The 15026-nt window shown below is 37.9% G+C and overlaps 1 protein-coding gene across 1 annotated transcript; it reads right to left on the bottom strand.

The window, feature by feature from the left end:
- Positions 1–8267: 8267 nt before the first annotated feature.
- LOC147063808 (uncharacterized) lies at positions 8268–12446 on the bottom strand. Its single transcript, XM_085958816.1, has 4 exons — positions 12330–12446; positions 10262–10426; positions 9432–9548; positions 8268–8521 (listed from the first exon to the last, which is right to left on the bottom strand). The coding sequence occupies exons 1-4, from the start codon at positions 12382–12384 to the stop codon at positions 8289–8291; spliced, it is 570 nt and encodes a 189-aa protein (XP_085814942.1). The 5' UTR covers positions 12385–12446; the 3' UTR covers positions 8268–8288.
- Between the last annotated feature and the right edge of the window lie 2580 nt (positions 12447–15026).

The following is a 15026-nucleotide window of genomic DNA, read 5'->3' as shown; positions in this document are numbered from 1 at the left end:
CTTTAAATTCAGCGTAAACATCCTGAAATGCGTCGAGCAGCTCGGTAAAATTCTGGTTGCATGCCGCGGCAAACAGATTATAGTGGGAGCGGACGTCAACGTTCAATCATGGCTGTGGGCCCCCCGGGGGCCGCGGTCTGGCCGGGACAGTCCGGCGCCCCTGGAGGAACTCGTGGCAACTCACGACCTGACGGTGCTGAATAACTCTAATGGTCCAACCACATTCTCTACCAACAATGGGGAATCTCACATTGATGTCACTTTGATATCCACTGGTTCTGCCGGACGCGTCGTGAACTGGACTGTCCATTTGGAAGCGTCAGCAAGCGACCACCGTCTGATCACGTTCGCCTACAGGACCGAGAGAGGCCACGCGTCTCTCGCTCCACTTGTGAGCGAGTCACTGACCAAGGGAACCGACTGGGTACGTTTTGACCGCGAGTTTGCTGAGGGTCTGGACAGGATGGCCTCGCGCCCTCCGCCAAAGGACATGCACGCTGCGGCTGAGGACCTCACGAATCTCATGATTGAAAAAGCGGAGGGCACTATCGGAAGGACGACCCCGAGACCATTGAAGTTAAAGTCCCTCCACCAAACCCGCCCCGTACCACCCTCGGTCTTAATCGAGAGTACCCCGAGACCGCCGAACCTCGCACCCTGGTGGAAGCCGAGACTGACAAGACTGAGAGACGCGATGAGGAGGGCCAGAATGGCCTTACAAGCAGCGCGAAGATCGCTGGAGGGGCCGCTGCACGCGGACCATCCGCTTGCGGTCACCTACAGGACCACTAGACTCAAGTTCAAAAAGGCAATCAGTAAGGCTAAGAAGGTGCACTGGAGAGAGTTCGTCACTGAAATGGGTGGCAATGATCCGTGGGGCCCCTCCTTCCGCGTGATGAAGCTGGGCTCACGGCCCGGAAAAGTCATGTCGGCGGTACGGCGCCCCGACGGATCGTTCACCAATAGCTCTGAAGAGTCCGCCACAGTCCTGTTGGATGCTCTTATCCCGCAGGACAACGAGTCGCTCGACATTGACAACGACCGATTTCAGCAGCTTCGCGTCTATGCGCTGCTCCCCTTAAGCACTCCGCGATCCGCAGCCACTACCATGTCTGAACTAGGGATCCTGTTTGCCAGCCTCCCGATTGGCAAAGCCCCGGGGCTTGACTGCATAGATAACGCGCTAGCGAGAAGGGCGTGGTCTCTTGCCTCACACGAGATCACGCAACTCTACAAAGAATGCATGAGTAGTGGCATATTCCCCGAGTGCTGGAAAAAGGGTCATCTCACGGTGACCCCCAAAGCCGGCAGTCGCCCTCCTTGTGACCCGAAAGCGTATAGACCGATTACGCTCCTTCCCGTCTTCGGGAAGATATTGGAAAGATTGATAAACAGCAGGATTGAGTCCCACCTGTCGGAAAACTGTCCAATCTCGCAAAGACAATTTGGGTTTAGACCCGGAAAGTCCACCGAGGATGCGATTCGCTTTGTGATCGATTCTGTGGAGAGCTCTGGCAAGGACCTCGTTGCCGGGATTTTTCTCGACATCGCGGGCGCGTTTGATACTGCGTGGTGGCCCTTGGTTCTGGCAAAGCTTAGGCTGAAACAGATCCCTGGGGACCTCTTTGCCTTAGTTCAAAGCTACTTCAGCAATAGGGAGATAACCTACGACTCCGGCCCCAGCCTGATTCATAGAAGGACCACCATGGGGCGTCCCCAGGGCTCCGTCCTGGGACCCCTTCTGTGGAACATTCTGTTTGATGACGTTCTGTCCCTGCCACTGCCTCCGGGCTGCACGCTCGTTGCGTACGCCGACGACTTGCTCCTGCTTGTTGGGGCGACGAGCCGACCGGCACTTGAGCGTGCAGCCACGGACGCCTTGGGCAGAATCCTTACTTGGGGGTTGCTGAACAAGCTGACCTTTGCCCCGAGCAAGACGGAAGCTGTCCTCCTCAGGGGTAGTTCTCGGGTCAACAAACTCGACGCCCACGGTTCGTTTTGGCCAGACCTCAGTGCGTTTCTCCGAAAGGGTTACGTATCTGGGAGTAATTCTTGATGACAAGCTGTCTTTCGTTCACCACGCCAAGACGGCCGTCTCTAAGGCCAATTCGGCCTATCAGAGAATGGCCCGAATGGCGGGCAGCAATTGGGGACTTAAGCCTAGAGCCCTTAAGGTTGCATACGGCGCAATTTTCATGGGAATTGCCGGTTACGCCTCCAGCATTTGGCATTCCCGAGTAAACTCTTTAACTCTCGTGAGACGCGCACTACTAAGCGGGCAGCGACTTGCGCTGATCTCGCTTACCAAAGCCTACCGCACAACTTCTACTGACGCGCTTGCCGTACTCGCGGGGGTGCTACCCCTCGATCTGCACGTCCAAGTCAGAGGATCGATCACCCTCCTCTTGAGGGGGATCAGCACAATACTCGCCGGTGTCCATCTGACACCACCGCAGAGATCCGAGGACGTTCCTTACAGGAAGACTGTAAGTGACATTGTGTACAAGACCGCATTTGCGGCATGGCAGGCGAGGTGGACCGCCTCCCCCAAGGGGCGGCACACTTACCGTTTTTTTCCAGACGTATTCTGCAGGCACCAAACTAGAAGACTCCAACCTTCGCACTGGATTAGCCAGTTCCTCACCGGCCATGGCAATTTCGCCGCCAGACTCCACGAGTTTGGCTTGATAGTAGATGGGCCGGGTTGTACCTGCGGGCATGACCACCAAGATGTTGAACACATCCTCTGGGATTGCCCGCTTATGGAATTCGAACGAGCGGAGCTGTTTGCCAGGGTCCGTCCTCACACGGGCCCAATTGGTCATGGAGATCTGGTAGCAACCGAGGCCAACTTTGCGGCATTTGAGAAATTTGCAGCGTCGTATGGGGAGCGGGATAGTCCCGACTCTTCTGTAGACTCATCCATTTCAATTCTTGACACTCAGTATGCGGGTACACAAAGCGCTTAATACTTTGGACGCGGAAGACGCACACGGTGCGTAATGACCAGGCGGCCGATCGATGTAATTAACGTGCATTTTAAAGGTGGCAATTAAAATCTCATTATCTATTCAGCAGCGAAAGCGTTAACGTCAGCGGACAGCAGAGCCAGTCCAAAAACAAACATTTTCTTTCTTAACTTTCTTCTTTAAGCACTACGGTGCATGGTTGCAGCATCAGTCCCGTGCGGCTCCGTCTCGGGACGGAATGAGCACTTAAAATCACTTCTTTCAGACACGTTTAAAGCGTCATAGAAAGCGGCCGTGCATATCCACGGTTGTGCATATATGACGGGTGGTGGTGGGCACTTTAACGTAATGTTCTATTAGTAACAATAGTAATATATTCATTGACATGTTTTCTTTTTCAATTAAATGAGTAACGTTTTTAGTCACCTTTACACGATTTAAGAATTAATTAATACCCCCGTCGCCATCACGAAACAAATTGACGTATTGACACCTCGACATTCGCTCTCCGAATGCCAGCGAGTCCAAAATTTCGTCGCGCCTATAGTTGAAAATTATTTGCCGTTTCACTGATGTATCGTCTTAATCTTAAAATTATAAATCCGGCATATTTTATGTACCTATAATATACATGTATATTATGTATAACTAGGTAAGTAGGTATAAGTAGGTAATTTGATTGATTGGGAGACATTTGAGAGTTGGAACCGAATCCTATAACCAGGGTTTCAATTCTTGGTGTGACGGAATTAAACCTGAAACCAAAAAAATGGGGTTCTACCTTATACGATCTCTATAAATTATAGGTAGGTATTCAAGGGAGGTGATTACTTATTAGGTCAAATTTAATAGTAGTCTAATAGTTTTAATTTTCATGAACTATGGATGCCACAGTACTTATAATAATAATTATCATTAATATTATGTATCTACACATAATAATTTGGCCAATTTTCATCCATATACTGACATCTAGGAAGAAACTCTTAAAACTCTACGACGACCTGTTAGCAGAAAATTTCAACCGGTAACAAACACATCTCATAATTTTATTTATCTGCTTGGATAATATTATGATAATATGATAGTTTTTGTCTCTCATTTTTCGTTCAACAATATTTTTAAATTGTATTATATAATAATAAATCTATATTTAAAAAATTCAATTCTATTAGAATTATAGAAAATCCTTGTAAATAAAAAAAAATATTTTGGTAAAAAACTCATATTATTATGTACCTAATTAAAATTTTGTGAATTTTTATTCACTCTAATAACATACTATGTATGTACAATTGAGGGGTATAAAAGCATAACCGCCACTATCCACAAATGCAAATTGCTCAGTATTTTAAAAAAAACTATTTTAATGTCCTGTTTTCACATTTTTGAGTGTTTTTGAATTTTTTTGTATTCACATCCTATTAGATTTGTTCTTAGATTCGCAATTCAAAATCAAGCAATTTTAGTTCTGTTACTGCAAAAAAAACAATTATTTTTTTAATAGTGGAGGTTTTGCATCTCATCTTTTCAAAGTGGCCCTTTTGTTATTGAATGTTTGTGGTAGTGGCTGATTTGCACTTCAACATACTTTTACTAATGACTTAACCATTTCGAGACCAGAACTACGAAATAAAACTAATATGTATGATTAATTTGTTTTTATTTTATTTTCTTCATAGGGTACAAAAAATGAACAGGTAAAAATATTTGCAAATAGCAATGATAAAATATTGTTAAATAATATTTACAGGCTAACAAAACCCAAAAAATTTGTCAATTATTTAAATTTATTGAATTTGACACGTTATTATGACAGGATAATACGCTACCTCTGCATTTATATGGAAATACATAATTTATTTGTTTTTGTTTTTTTAAGGAAATATCGAAAACGCATAAAAAAGGATACAAAAATTTTAAACGATCAAAATATAATTGTAAGATACTTACTTAAAATAAAGGATACAATTGTAATAATTAAAATGTAATTATGTATAACTGAAATGTGAGATATTAATAATATATTTTTTTAAACTAAACAGTTCAGAAAGATTCGTCAACTACACCGATTGTCCAATTTCTTCTGGGTAATAGGCACACAACATATTTTCATCCTCAGGTTCATGACTTTCTACAATGTTTTTTCTTTCAATTATATCGTCGTTGGTGTCGTCGAGGCAATTTCACTTTAAAAAATTTCTAAATGAATAAATTTTGATATACTTTTTCATGTTTTGCATAGAAGGCACTGTGAAATTTTCTGATGTCTTGCGGTCCTATTTCATTGCACTTCATCTTTATGTGTTTTATATGACGACAATTCCCAATTACTAACCGATTCGGTAAAATTTTTGATTTGTATCTGTAAAAAAAATTATTTATTAATAATCGATCCAGTCCTCCGGCCCATAAAGTGTTAACATGTGACAGTAAAAAGCAGTATTTTAATGTGAATAATAATCACCTATTTCGCTTTTGTAGGATCCGTTTCCACTGATCCCTGTTGACTTGGCGCTTTCTAGCACTAGTACTATTCACAGATGATACATAAAGATCCATTTTTAAAGTTAATTTTTAAATAATAAACAAAGCAAACACAACAGTTTTGTATGGTAACGGAGCACGGCGGCCATATTAGATTTGCGATGTTTATGTGTTTACTGGTTCGTGATTGGTGCATTTAGGTTGTGGCGCTTTTGAACTTCACTTATAATGTAAGAGAGGCGGTTATGCATTTGATCGCCGTTTTTGATGGCGATTTTAAATGGCTTAGAGGCATTTCTGCGTCGGTTTCATTAATCAATCATTATCTCAAAAATTATAAAGTATGGATAGTGGCGGTTATGCTTTTATACGCCTCAATTAATTACTGATAATGTTGTATAGTAGCTACATCAACTACCACTCCACCTAACACAGGCATCTGGCGAAAAAATACGAAGCTTGTAATTGAAACATTTTTTTTGAAAAACTGGTTTTTCAAAATATTTATTTTCTATAATAAAGAATCTAACATTCTTAAACCTTATGTAAGTAGGTATATTCGGTAGTTATTAAAAAATAATAGTACCTACCTACATAATAATATCTAAAAACGTTATAAAGAAAAATATTTCTAAAAGATTTTGATAGTTTACTCTGCATTCCTGTTATAGTCAAAGAATAAAATCGTCCAAAATCTTATCGCTGTGGTCAATGATTCAATTTATTTAATTATAATGTTTGATAAAACTTTAGATATAAATAATTAGGTATAATAATAACAAACTTTTGGCATCATTCTTTTTAATCGGAATGCTATATTTTGACAATGAAGTTTCCTATAAGAAAACCATAAATAAATGGTCTTACAAACCTTTTGAGGTACAGATATTTGTTAAAGTTTGGTAAGTGTCAAGTTACAAATTTTTCCCTGACTATCTAAAATCAGCAGTTACAAACTTTTATCAAGAATATGACTACCTGAAAAGGTATCCCATGGTCAGATCAAATAAGTTTTGGGCATAGATATTCATCTGAATAAACACGATAAATGATCATTAACTCAAAATACCTCAAATGTCAACTTGGTACCAACTTTTGGCACCACCTCCACGAATATCTTGACACCAATCTATTAAAAGACAAAGCAAAAATTCACTGATTGTAGTCTAAGAGCCGCATGCAGAATCTAAGAAATCGTTCTTAAGGATAAGTCGCCGAAAAGGATGACTTAACTTTAGACAATCCTGAGTATAGAGTTAAGGAATCCTTAACCATAGACTACTTTTGTTATGAACACGCCCCCTTCCGTATTACGCATGAGTGCAGGACCGTAACAAAAATATCGATATTTTGAAGTATCAATACTTTATGATATGATATTTTGCTATTGATAATTTCTTTCGATAACGATGGATATATAATAAAATTATAAATAATCCTTCGCAAACAACCATAATTTGACAACGATATTTACAAACATGTCCCCTGCAAGGCGGGGGGCTAACAGGGCTCTAGCCTGGGGGTCAATCAGATAAGTGAGATAAACACACATCACAAATTTGCTCTAATACTAAAAAAGTCGCCTGCGCACTATTTATTTCAACGATTTTAACAATAGTAGTACGATGAATTTTTTTTATAATCGTATGTCGCGATACTTGACAACTCCGCAATTCAAATAGATATAAATTCTAATGGTTTTAAGTTTTGTACTATTCCATTTGAATCGTTTTTTGCGACACGGGTATCGCCTTTCGGTATCTTCGGGCACTATGCACACTCACCAATGGTAAATACAATTGACACACCGACCCGGGTCGTATAAAAATGACCCCACTAAAAATACAGTGAATATCCTTCATTTTACCTCGAACACCATTTGAATGCTGTATTTCGAAAACGTTGCTTGACACGTCATTTTAAAAAACAGTGACATAAGTTGCAAAAATCTTCATATTACCTAAATACACAAATGTTAGTAGTTTTTTTTAAAGACAACGGTTAACATTTGCTATAAAATAGTATATTTTACATCTACCTACCTATTTATTTTTATACCTATAGGATTGTTTTCACTATGTTGACTAAAACACAATAGTGACTTATAACGTTTTCAAAATACAGCATTCATTTTGAAAACTCTAATATTGAGTGTCACATTGCTTTTAACCCTAAGTAAACTTAAAAATCCTGGCCTGGGGAGTGGGGGCCCGGTTCAGGTTGTGTGGGCCATCCTTTCCTTAAAGGACGACACTTTCTTTCGATACGATACCCATTCCATGTATCGATACTTTTTCATTCTTATTCTCCCCCTCTCTACTTATGTTCGCAAGAAACAAGAGTGTTACCATGTTAAAAAAATATCTTGCGGTGCCTGTAGAATCACGTATAATGACTTACAACGGAAACATTAGAGTATTATAATTAAATATTAATGTGTATTTATAGTTATTGCATTTATAAAGTGCAGTTGTCATATTTTTGTCATCGTTTAACAATTATAAAATAATTTACCTAAACTATAGGAAAGAGAATTTTTCAATATGGTATTATTTTCAATAGAAAAAACGACCGAAGCCTTAGACGAGGTGAACCATAGACAACATGATCTTAGCTAAGGACGATGTTTGTGCATAGTGTTTTGTCCTGAGGAAATCTTAGTTAAGACAAATGTTTCTGCATCAGGCTCTAATTCCGAGGAAAATACTAATATCGTAACCTACAAATTTAAAATTCTGGTAGGAATTTATTGTAATTCCTAGTAGGCATACAACACATACATTAAATGCAGATAAATAAAAAATGTCAGGTACTGAAAAACAAAATATTTTATTAAGAAATCATTTGGTATATTGTCCTCACTACAAATGCAATAATCATAGCTTGTATGGAAAATGGCGGAGAAAAACTGCCAAGTGCTGAATTGCACGGGGGGGCGTTAGGAAATGAGCGGCAAATGTTGACTCGGACTTCTCTGCTTCCTTGGACCATAGACAGACCTCCTGAACTTATCATGGATCCATCTTCTTCGACCACTCTTGTGCACATGTATGTCACGTTTTCAACTGGAATTAAATGACACCATCTTGTTAAATGTTCTCTTACTATCTGTCAATACGTTCAGCGCCCAATTAAAAAATGAGCCAATGTCTAATACACAATAATATCTTATTAATAAACGTTGTTGTGAAATCTGGAATTAGATGGCTTTAATTAATAATATCACTGATTTAAAGTCATCAGTTTGAAAGGTTTAAAAATTCAAACTTTCAAATTCTCTCCAGAGGTAACGTTTTGTACTCGCAGGCACCAATATGTTTAGTAGAAGCAAAGAACGAAATCCTGTTATTATTTTCTTGCGTCGGCTTGACAATATAGTCACAAAACCAAATCCTGATTCAATATAAATAGAAAAAATTGCTAGTAATAGACATTTTTATTTTCTAGAAAAATCAATGTTATTTTATTAATATTATAATTTCATTAATATTCTTGGAACTCTGTTATTGAAAAATCACTTTGACACATTCGAAAGAATTTATCAAACTTCATCTAACAAGTGAAAAGCTTTCAACAATGCAGTGAATGTAATCAAGCATGCAATCACAGTGATGTGTGAATTTGAAAAAAAAGTTTAATTATCTTTTTAACGATTTTAGATACCTACCAATGCATTGATCAATAAATAAAAGTAGGTACCTACTTTTAAATGTAAATTACCAGTGATTTGTATTAAAGTTAATGCTTCATTATTCTTGCACTAGATGTCCTTAGTTAGTAGAAGTAAAATAGCACTGCACTTCGATTAATATGAATTGTAATATAGGTAGGTACTTACTACCTACGCTACATACATATTATTAAGGATATGCTCACTTTTATTACAATTAGCGTTACACACTCAAAGCAATATAATTTTGTATTGTACTTATGATCAGAACATACCTAATAAATAAAAAAATTAAATAGTCTTACCGAATCCCTTAATTAAGTGCGTGTACGATACACACACATCGCCTTCTGTCAGTAAGCATGAAACTTGTGAATCATAATTTTCCCACAAATATTTTAAATCTGGGAGCGTGCCGTCATCTGCAAAGTTAATAATGTTTTAATAGCAGAAATATAAAGACTTAATCTTGCTACAACTTTCCTACTCAATTGATAGAATACCGAAGATCAATTATCTATATTTTCTTACACTTCTAAACTAATAAATAATGTATGTAATGTAATAATGTGTCTGATTGTGATGTCAAAATATTTAGAATATTTTACATGCTACCTAGGTATGCACAAAATACAGTTTTATGACGATAATAATGCGCAGGATATTTTTTAGACGGACAAAACAGAACAGTGATAAAACAAAACAGCCAGGGGAAAAATGAAACATTAATTTTTGTGGAATCTATTTAGGTTAGGTTAGGTTAGGTCATTATTTCGTTGTACCTAGTCACCCAATTATTTTGAACATAATATATTGATTAAGATGAGATATCCTAAGCTTGCCGGCAAAGTCCCGTTTATTTGAGGCTTTCTAGCGATTAGGAATGCAGATATTAGGTATATAATTTGATTTATTATGGCGTTTTGAAAATCTTTGCTATTAAAAATCTATCAACATAATAGAGATAGGACAATTTCAATATTAAATTTATATTTTTCCTGAAGGGTCATAGGTATATTTATCGTTGTTCTGTTTTGTCACTGTTCTGTTTTGTCATGTTCTGTTTTGTCGTGTTCTGTTTTGTCATGTTCTGTTTTGTCATGGAACCCTTATTAATTAATTTAGGATAACTTACATGTGACAACGAGGGGTTCCCTGCAGGCTACATTTTTGGCCAGATTCGTAATTTCATCGCATGTTTTGTTTTCAAAGTTACTCGAGTTTGTATACTTTGGACCGAGCCATGAAAAATTGAAACAATAACTACTATTTGGACTTATGACCTGCGTATGCACTGCTACTGAAAAAAAAAAAGTTTATTTATTAAATTACAGAAAAAAATTATTTGTCTATCGATCAGTTTTATCTTTCATAATGTAATAATCACAAATAATGCTCTTAAAACATATTATTATATTACTACATAGAATATGTTCTTTAATTTTGTATTATTCATACAAAGGTATGTACAGATAAACCACGTTGATCACGAGAAAATAAGTTTTGAACACAATCGTAATAAGTGAAATTTCACAATCAATATGAACAAAACTTTTTAAAATATGAATTACGTTCATTTTGTTCCACGTTGCAAAAGATATTCTACATAATTTACCCTGCTTGACTTGTCTACACTTATTATGTATGTAAATATTTTCGATAATGAACTGAACACATTTCCATCACGACACTTCCTGTCATTTTTGCTGTCACGCTGAGATAGAGATAGAAACGTTAAGATAGAAATCGTGATTCACTATCTCTACCGAAACGTTTCTATCTCTATCTAAGGGGGACAGCATCTGAAGTGATGGTAATGTGTTAAGTCCATAACAGTCAAACATTCCACTCATTATGATGATTCCTAGCACATGGTACATCTCAAAACAAGTGTGAAAGCAAAAAAATATTAAAAAAATCATCATTCATGATAATATACGCACTCGGGTTTGCACTCGCCGGAGTCACGATGAATGAAGGTTACCTGTACAATACATGTTGGATGACCCTCTTAACCCAGTCACACATTGAAAATTGTCTCATCCGGGATAATAGTCATAAATCAAAACTGAGCGCAACATGCCACTTTCTATATATATGTGCGTATAGTAAGGCCTTGCGAGAACAATGACGTCACTCACCAAGCCAAAATGAATGACGAAGTGTGACATTTTGGGATTATACCTGCTCTGCATGTCAGGTGAAAATAGTTGCACGTGTCTCCAGAAGTTTTTTTCAAACTAAAAAGTTGCATTCGACCAATCTGCGGAGCTCCATTTGGCAACGTTCATTTTGTGAATAATAATGACGTCACATTGACGTATTCGACATATTACAAGCGAGACGAGTTTTGATGTGAGAGCCGGCTAATGAAGACTGTGCTTCCTACGCTCATGCATGCATGCGAAACCTGGTCCATTTGATAACAAAGAAATCCAGAACCTAAGACTTGCATAACATGAGATGGAGAGGTGTATGTTAGGCATCACACATAAAAACATAACAATGATCGAAAGGATACGTGATAAAACTAGAGTGAGTGACGCAATTAAGTATGCCAAACCCTTAAATGGAAACGAACAGGACACTTGGCTTAATCCCGAGGAAAATCTATAAAACAACTGAAAGGCTACTACAAGCTATGCTAAATTGATAGAGTATTAATGAAGGTTAAGAAACCGAGAAGAGCAGAATAAATTTCAGGTAGGCCTCCATCATCATAACTACCCCTAAACCCCACAACACGTCTTGGCATCCTCCAGGAAACTTCTTCATTATCAACTGTGTGCCAAAAGTTACCCCGCCACCTACAAATGTTTTTTTTTCTTCTAGTATATTCGGAACTTCCCACTTTCTCAAAGAGATGTAAGTTTTTGACATCCTTGAGAAATTACCTGCACATTAGAATAATATAAATAATATGTATTAATTTCATTGCTGTGCTTTCCTCGCCATATTGTACCATGTTCACATTCGACAATGGTGTTCTACAATAAACAGAATGCTTTTCTAAGTGCCCATACGCACTTGCGGCTAGCCGCGGCGGCCTGCCGCCTATCGTTTTTTGTATGCCGACTAACCGCAGCGGCCTGGCGCATATCGCACTTTGCATACAAAAAACGATAGGCGGCCTGCCACAAGTGCGTATGGGCACTAATATTGAAAATTATTGGTAATTATTATTACATATTGAAAATACTTACATGCTCCAAAAGCTAACACAAAAATAGCAATTATATAAACTTTGCCTTCACCCATTTTAAACAATTTTCACTCTATTGTGTACAAGATCACTCTATTTTTAAATCAACATTTTTCGTATGTGCGTCATGTAATTATTAATTTAATTTGTCACTCTAGGTATTATCTTTGACTTAAAATTATATTTTATCTTTTAGAGATTAGTATATTGATACTGTTATATTCTCTTATCATCTTTATCAATAATAATGTCAGTCATTATCTTAACTCTTTTTTAGATAATACATTAATAATCTTAGTAGTTATCCACCAAGGAAATAAAACTACATTAATCATCATTACTGGTCATTTATATGACGTTTACTGCCTGGTTTCAAATTGGTAATAATTGATTATAATAAATTATTTCGATATTGTTCTTGTATTCAATGTTAAGCAAACATATTAATAATTAAGACATAAATTATAGGTACCTAGGTAATTTTACATTACAAAGACATTATCATGCTGTTTCTTCAACATGTGCGTGCTACCTGTGCTCCTATAAAGTTCTGAAATATGGCATCTTACCAGGGCTCAAAGGTATCGGCTTTTAAGATTCGAGAATCAATGTTTCCGCCAAATATTCCCAGTACATTAGTGCGACCACATTACAAACCCTCGAGTTTGTAAGCAAACATGTCAGCCCTCATTGATTGGAGTCGTCACGACAAAAATAAAAAACAAATATAAATACATACATACATATTATGTAATAAAGAAAGACATTTGATTTGAATTTGTATTTTATCCATGCATTATTATTTTCATAAGTAGCTTTAAAATGGCAATGAAATGATAAAAAATCAACTGAGAATCAAAGCCTGAACAAAAACGAACCATAAGTGCGAGTGAGTAAGCATTCGGCACGCTTATATCTCCGCTCTATGCGTTAGAGTAAGATAGAATTTCTACGGCTGAATTTTAAAAATTTCGAAACGTCGCCGGTAAAAATTGATTTGGCTGATTACATGCATTTAAAAACTGCGAGCATGTGTTGCTGAAATTTATTGTTTTTGTATTAAATACAAAGTTAGTGGTAATTATTTTTAGTTATTTTAATAAAACATAATATGGTCAACTATGCTGTGTTTAAATTTAGTAGTCGTACTGAGAAACAACATGATGGTATAATGTTTCATAGTCAAGTTAATAATAAAATCGTTGTTCCACTGTGCGTTACACGCTAGAAACACGGCTTCATTTTGTCTAAAAATAGGCACTCTATATATATTATCATAACTACGAGCTGAGAATACTTTTTCTTTTTTATTAGTGTCTTTAAGCACGGCATATGGTATCACACTCGACTAAGCCCAAGCCATCGACAATGGTCGTATGTAGATATGACGTGTCCATCTGCCTGAACTCCTATCTGACCTACTCGTATAGCGATCCACAGTGAATTGTTATGTGCTTAGTACCTACGTTAGTTTCCAGAAGTTTGATCTTGTAACTTCGGAACCATGAATTTTAAGATATTTACATAAAAACCCTTCTAATCTATCTTATTGTGCCATCCCCTAGCGGAGGTCGGCCACCATCAAGGCGATCTTATCTTTGTCGTCTGATACCCGGAACAGTTCAGTGGAGCTGCACTCGTACCAATCACGGAGGTTCTTAAACCACGAAATGCGGCGCCTTCCTCTGCTACGCTTCCCATTGATCTTTCCTTGAATGACAAGTTGGGGAATGCCGTATTTTTGTCCTCTCATAATGTGGCCGAGGTACTGTAGTTTCCTGGTTTTGATACTACGTAGAACTTCCCGGTCCTTCCCCATTCGATTGAGAACTTCAACATTTGTCACCCGGTCAGTCCAAGGAATTTTGAGGATGCGTCTATACAGCCACATCTCGAAAGCTTCAAGTCACCGTGACATCTCTTGGTTTAGCGTCCATACTTCCATATTCTAATCTATACAAAAAATAATTATAATGTATGTATGATCTGTGCAATAATTTTCATCCATATTCATTTCATTTTAGTTATAACTGAATAAACAGACAAACAAACAAAATCAAAACTATATTAATAATTTTATAGGTTAAATAATCAATAATACTCCATTGACAAAAATGTCCGGGATATTAACCAAACCGCCTTACATAAAAATAAAAACTTTAAATGAAACTGAGAGTGAAGAGACAACGTTGGACCTGGCTCGGCCATGTGCTGCAGATGCCAGAAGAGACCCTTAACTTGGCTTGCCTGTTCTTCAAGCTGACCGGATTCTGACGTCCTGGAGGCCAATTATTGAACGAAGCACTATCACACGGAGTAAAAAACCTAGTACCCAGCTTCAAATGAAGTATAGCGCTACGAACGGTGTCCAATAATGCAATGAAATTGTCGGGTGTACATTTATGATCGCAAGAGTTTGCATTATATTTTTGTCTATGCTCACATGACAGCGGGATTTACCATGCGAAAAGTTTTATAGTTAATGATAATTACAATTAATTCACAGATACCTCGGGATGCTTTGGCACGTATTGGTGCCGTTGAGTACCCCGGCAGATAGTGCACCCCGCAACCCCTCCTTCAAACACTGAGTCAATATGTCGAGTGACATATTCCGAGACATGATGATGGAAGCCCCCGAATGTGTAATCTGTGTGCGACACCACGGGTGACGGCTGGAACTGTTGCATAGGAAGAC

The sequence above is a fragment of the Rhyacophila brunnea genome, unplaced genomic scaffold (genome assembly GCF_057557595.1).
Source record: "Rhyacophila brunnea isolate RB1 unplaced genomic scaffold, BYU_Rbru_1.0 scaffold_8, whole genome shotgun sequence".
NCBI lineage: Eukaryota > Metazoa > Arthropoda > Insecta > Trichoptera > Rhyacophilidae > Rhyacophila > Rhyacophila brunnea.
This window is presented reverse-complemented; position numbering and strand designations above follow the sequence as displayed.

What these genes read in the sequence shown, in the direction of transcription:
- LOC147063808 (XM_085958816.1), bottom strand. Translation starts at nt 12,384, where the DNA reads ATGGGTGAAGGCAAAGTTTATATAATTGCTATTTTTGTGTTAGCTTTT. An exon ending in GGAACCCCTCGTTGTCACAT is followed by an intron (nt 9,549 to 10,261) that starts GTAAGTTATCCT and finishes TTAACTTTGCAG; the next exon opens with ATGACGGCACGCTCCCAGAT. An exon ending in GCACTTAATTAAGGGATTCG is followed by an intron (nt 8,522 to 9,431) that starts GTAAGACTATTT and finishes ATTTAATTCCAG; the next exon opens with TTGAAAACGTGACATACATG.